The sequence below is a fragment of the Coregonus clupeaformis genome, unplaced genomic scaffold (assembly GCF_020615455.1).
Source record: "Coregonus clupeaformis isolate EN_2021a unplaced genomic scaffold, ASM2061545v1 scaf1470, whole genome shotgun sequence".
NCBI classification, from domain to species: Eukaryota; Metazoa; Chordata; class Actinopteri; order Salmoniformes; family Salmonidae; genus Coregonus; species Coregonus clupeaformis.
Window position 1 is genome coordinate 90,001 of NW_025534924.1, and position 6,033 is coordinate 96,033.

At 45.5% G+C, this 6,033-nt stretch overlaps 1 protein-coding gene across 1 annotated transcript in view; it reads left to right on the forward strand.

Moving 5' to 3' along the window:
• The window catches only part of LOC123487120 (protein diaphanous homolog 3-like), a 69,844-nt gene extending 64,553 nt beyond the window's left edge, over positions 1-5,291 (forward strand). The window contains exon 5 of the mRNA XM_045218257.1: positions 4,845-5,291. Within this exon, the coding sequence (XP_045074192.1) occupies positions 4,845-4,850 (6 nt within the window). The 3' untranslated portion in view covers positions 4,851-5,291. The remainder of the gene's footprint in view (positions 1-4,844) is intronic.
• The last annotated feature ends 742 nt before the right edge of the window (positions 5,292-6,033 follow it).

The window sequence follows — 6,033 nt, forward strand, 5'->3', positions numbered from 1 at the left end:
TTACATTTATTGGACGTTTGAGAAGTTTACCGGTCATCCATATGCATTGGGTGGGTAACCTGCATTGTTATTTTTTTTGTAGTAGGTTATAAATAGGCCAAAATGTATGTTTATTTACCGGAGTATAGTCCTATTTCTGTTCTTTTGGATAATATATACGAGGATCCAGCACCCGATCTTTGAAGTTTTAGGTGGAGTAGTTCACCTCGTTTAGTCTTTTCATACATCCACCAGCGGCATCAATAAACCAGGGTTAATGAGCCTCATTCACGTGTCCTTAAAAACAGCCTGTAACTCATTACAAAAACTATTCCTTGTGTCTCCATGTGTAGCAGAACTTCATAACTTCATAACTTCATAGCTTCATAACTTCATAACGTTTTGTTTAAAACAATAATTGTCCACCTCACTTTTCAGTTGTTGGAGATTTGAGCACTAAATGCATCAGGGCATTTTATCATGCATAGGCCTATAGGCTAAGCGTCCACTGTATCATGTTAATAAATATATATATATATATATATATATATATATATATATATATATATATATATATACATGCATGCATGCATGCAGTGCAGTGCAGTGCATTCGGAAAGTTTTCAGACCCCTTTGACTTTTTCCCACATTTTGTGACGTTACAGCCTTATTCTAAAATCGATCAAGCGTTTTTCCCCTCATCAATCTACACACAATACCCCATAATGACAAAGCGAAAACAGGGTTTTTAGAACACTGAAATATCACATTTCCATAAGTATTCAGACCCTTTACTCAGTACTCTGTTGAAGCACCTTTTGAAGGCAGCGATTACAGCCTTATTCCGGTAGAGTTAACGGTGGAGTGACGGACAAACATTAGAGACAGGAATATTCTCTCCTTGTGGTTTGACCCGCCCTCACCTGGCCCAGACCATGACCATATCCCAAATGGAACCCTATCCCCTATGTAGTACACTACTTTTGACCAGGCCCATAGGGAATAGGGCGTCATTTGGGACGCACACTATGCTGGATAGACGGGTGCTACCTCACGGAAAACTGCTGCAACTATCTTTTCCTGCTGCATCCAATCATACCCAACCAGCACCAGACGAAATAACAGCAAGCAAAAAAAGAAAATGGTTGCCTTCCATATGGCACCCTATTCCCTATATATATAGTGCACTACTTTTGACCAGGGCTCTGGGTGCCATTTGGGTGACGCAGCCGATGAGGAAGGAAGGATGCCTCGCTTTACTGCACATGGCATCATCAGAAAAAAAACGAAACAACATTTGACATTTTTGTCATTTAGCAGATACTCCTATCCAGAGCGTCTTACAGGAGCAATTAGGGTTAAGTGCCTTGCTCAATCGCGCCCACGACAGAGTTTTCACCTAGTCGGCTCGGGGATTCAAACCAGCGACCTTTCGGTTACTGGCCCAACGCTCTTAACCACTAGGCTACCTGCCGCCCAACAATGTCAGTATAAGATATACATGCAGAGATGTAACGTTACAGTCAGTAGATTAGGTTAGATTCTTCATTGCTCTTTAGCTTCGTGAACATAAGGTCACTCGGAGTGTCCGTGTCCCAAACGGTACACCTATTCCCTATATAGTGCACTTCTTTTGACCGAAGTCTGTAAGGCTCTGGTTAAAAGTAACGACTTTTTATGGAATAGGGTACCATTTGGGATGCATTCACTGACTGACAGGCTGTCCTGAATCTTGAAAGGTGTTCTCAACACGTTCCCTGAGTCTTGTACGCCCTTTCATCTTCTGACATACAGAGAGAGAGGGAGAGAGGGAGAGAGAGAGAGGGAGAGAGAGGGAGAGAGAGAGAGAGGGGGAGAGAGGGAGGGAGAGAGAGGGAGAGAGGGAGAGGAGGGAGGAGAGAGGAGAGGAGAGGGGGAGGGAGGGAGGAGGGAGGGAGAGGGAGGGGAGAGGGAGAGGAGGGAGGGAGGAGAGAGGGAGGGAGAGAGAGAGAGAGAGGGAGGGGAGAGAGAGAGGGGGAGGGAGAGGGAGAGGGAGAGGGAGACTAATAACAAATAACAATCTTTCAGTGAAGCCTCTTTCTCACTTTAGTTGACTTTCCTTTCTCTCTGGAGGATAATTGCAACCATGAATAGACACCTATGGTTGTCTTGAATCCATTCTCAGCTAGCAGCTAGGTTTGCATTAGGGATATGTCCCAAATGGACCCTATTACCTGTATAGTGCAGTAAGGTCAAAAGTAGTGCACTATATAGGGAGTAGGGTGCCATTTATAGCCCCATTTATAGCCTATATAGTTGTCTCTTTTTGGGCTTAGTTGTGGTCAATTCGCAAGTGTAAAAATTATTCTAATTATGTTCCGGCCCCCCGACCATCCGCTCTGAACAAAACTCGGCCTGCGGCTGAATCTAGTTGCTCAACCCTGGCCTAGAAACCTTAACTGACACTTTGCTATTTTCATTTAAAACATGTTTTAAAGGAACTTACTGTTGAAAGTTGTAGTAGGAGAATGCACAAGGTGACATTTCTAAATCGGGTAGTGCCTCATCAGTATTCCTCTTGTCATTGCAGACCTTAGAGCTCTTTATAACTTGTTAAATGTCCAGATCAACTAGCCCATTTCAGCTAAGGTTTTTTTTAAAGCTAGGTTTTGTGTATAGAATTTCAAGAAAATCTGCTTGAACGGGTGTTGTTAAGAAAAGCCTTGACCCTGCTACAGTCAGTCCCAGCCATGACATGCCTCCGAGCCAAGATTTACTGTTATGCTATTCTGAAGCAGCTTTTTACAATCGCCCAGAGCACTCTCTAGTATTTTGGTTGAATCCTAAACGGCACCCTATTCCCTATGTAGTGCACTACTTTTGACCAGGGCCCCCATATGGAATAAAGAGGAATTTGTCGTGTGGGGTTTGGGCTGTGGGTTGGTATCTGACATTGAATGAGTATCGCCACTTTAAATTAAAGATTCAACACCACTGCAGGCCAGGTAGGTTTCTTCTCAGAAAGTTGCCTGTGGCGCCTTATCTCTGTGTTACCATGGAGACCGGTCTGTTTACAAATGCGCGTTCTGTATCGCTAATTGCTGTGTGCGGGAGACGGCTTGCTAATCAGGAAAAAAAAACCTGCTGCTTTTTATCATGTTATTCTAGACACGTTTTTCTTTTGTCTTTCATACAATGAAGCGAGCGTTTTCCACAACCATTAGATGGGCTGACCAGTTAGGTTTCCTGTTGTTTAGAGTAGAGAATACACTGTCAACAGGTCTGTTTAGGGGCGGCAGGTAGCTTAGTGGGTAAGAGCGTTGTGCCAGTAACCGAAAGGTCGCTGGTTCTAATCCCTGAGCCCGACTAGGTGAAAAATCTGTCGATGTGCCCTTGAGCAAGGGCACTTAACGCTAATTGCTCCTGTAAGTCGCTCTGGATAAGAGCGTCTGCTAAAATGACTAAAATGTAAATGTAAAAATGTTCATATCGCAGTCTGTACTCACCTGCTGGCAGTACAAAAGCCTTCCTACATAGAGAAAGGTGGTGGATCATAGTCTCAGAGTTGATAATGACTGGAGTGGCCTCAGCCTGCCTTTTTAATACCTGATGATCACAGAAACAGAACAGAGAGAGATTCATTAAAACAAAATAAAGAAGGGGGGAGAGAGAGGGGAATCCATTCCAAGGATAGTAGCACCATTTTCATTGACATTTTAGTCATTTAGCAGACGTTCTTATCCAGAGCGACTTGTAGTTTTTTTTTCTCTTTTCTTTTTTTCATACTGGCACCCCCGTGGGAATCGAACCCACAACCCTGGCGTTGCAAGCGTCCTGCTCTACCAACTGAGCGACACTGGGCTAGGTGTCTGCATCCATCAGAGAGAGGGAGAGTCCATTCCAGGGACAGTAGCACCATTAGTGTCTGCATCCATCGGTCCCATTAAGAGCACCTTCTCTTCCACACACACACACACACACACACACACACACACACACACACACACACACACACACACACACACACACAGAGAGAGAGAGACGACTCATTTTAAAGGTTGTATGAACAACCATGACTGGGCAACCTTCACAAAGCAAGATCCTCCTCCCCTTCAGTAGCCTTAACCTTAATAAGGGGTCCCTCTTTTCTCTGTCTCCGAGTGGATGCGATACGATTACTTACAGAGAGAGAGACTCTGACAGCTGGATAGGAAGAACATTAGTGGATCACTTCCTGTGGTCTGGATGTTTTTTTGGCTCTACCCAGTAAATTGGACTCACTTCTATTCTAGCCTGATACCACTTAGCGTCTCACCAATGTCTCTACTTAGATTTTAGGTGGGCTTAATTGGTACACTACACTTCACCTAAATAAGCGGCTTGAAAGGTAGTAAAGAAATTGGAACCTTATTAACAAATCAGCAACACGGTGTATATAAAACTCCTCCTCCTATTTTTTATTGCTCATCCTACGAGGCTATAAAGCAGGCTAACTCAAATCTCCTCCAAGCCACTTCCACTGCTGATTTTTATATTCTTCCCCCCTCTAATCAGGGACTGATTTTTAGACCTGGGAATCCAGGTAGAACAGAACACCAACAGTACTCCGGACCTCCCGCCTCGGATACCCTTGATATAAAGTAATCTGATTTGGTTTTAGAAATGTCTCCCGTGGTCTCACAGCAGACAGGCTGTGTCCCAAATGGCACCCTATGCCCTACATAGTGCATCACTTTTGACCAGAACCCTATGGTCCCTAGTCAAAAGTAGTACACTATGTAGGCAATAGGGTGACATTTGGAATGTAGACATGGTTCAGTGTGAGCTTAACAGAGGATTGTAGACTTGTTCATCCCTTCTCATTCCTACTTCTCATTCTACTCCAGCGCTAGGTGAACGGGTTGGGGGTTAGAACAGTGGTGTGTAGCCCGTGGATAGACGTGGAGCGGGCTGACTCCATCGCTAGGTGAACGGGTTGGGGGTTAGAACAGTGGTGTGTAGCCCGTGGATAGACGTGGAGCGGGCTGACTCCATCGCTAGGTGAACGGGTTGGGGGTTAGAACAGTGGTGTGTAGCCCGTGGATAGACGTGGAGCGGGCTGACTCCATCGCTAGGTGAACGGGTTGGGGGTTAGAACAGTGGTGTGTAGCCCGTGGATAGACGTGGAGCGGGCTGACGCGGGGAATATCCACCGCCCAGCTCCCTCGCTGAGAAGGCGACTGCTCTCGTCCGGAGCAGAATAAATCACAATAAAGGAACTGTGGCGTTCCAGATTGGATCTCTGTGGTCTCTCTCTCCCTCCCTCCCTCTATCTATCTCTATCTCACTGCCTCACTTTCTCCCTCACCCACTCTTTCCTTCTTTCTCTCTCTCTCGCTCTCTTTCTCTTTCTCTCTCTCTCTCCCTCTTTCTCTCTCTCTCTCCCTCTTTCTCTCTCTCTCTCTTTCTCTCTCTCTCCCTCTTTCTCTCTCTCTCTCCCTCTTTCCCTCTCTCTATTTTTTTCTCTCTCTCTCGTTCTCCCTATTTCCCTCTCTCCCTCTTTTCTCTGTCTCTGTCTCTCTCTCACACTCTCCCTCTTTCCCTCTCTCTCTTTCTCTCTCTCTCTCTCTCGTTCTCCCTCTTTCCCTCTCTCTCTCTCTCTCTCTCTCTCTCTCTCTCTTTCTCTCTCTCTCTCTCTCTCTCTCTCTCTCTCTCTCTCTCTCTCTCTCTCTCTCTCTCTCTCTCTCTCTCTCTCTCTCTCTCTCTCTCTCTCTCTCTCTCTCTCTCTCTCTCTCTCTCTCTCTCTCTCTCTCTCTCTCTCTCTCTCTCTCTCTCTCTCTCTCTCTCTCTCTCTCTCTCTCTCTCTCTCTCTCTCACGTTTTCCAACATGGACTCTCCACTGTGTGTTAGCTAGCGTGGCTCTCGGAGAGCTGCCAGAGCAGATGAAGATGAATAGACCCAACAGTGAACGGATGGAGGAATCACTGTTGTGGAGAGTCTGCTGTGAGGGAGTGTACTGGGCAAATAGCACCCGATTTAGCTACAGTGCCTTCAGAAAGTATTCACACATTTAGTTTTGTGTTACAAGGTGGGATT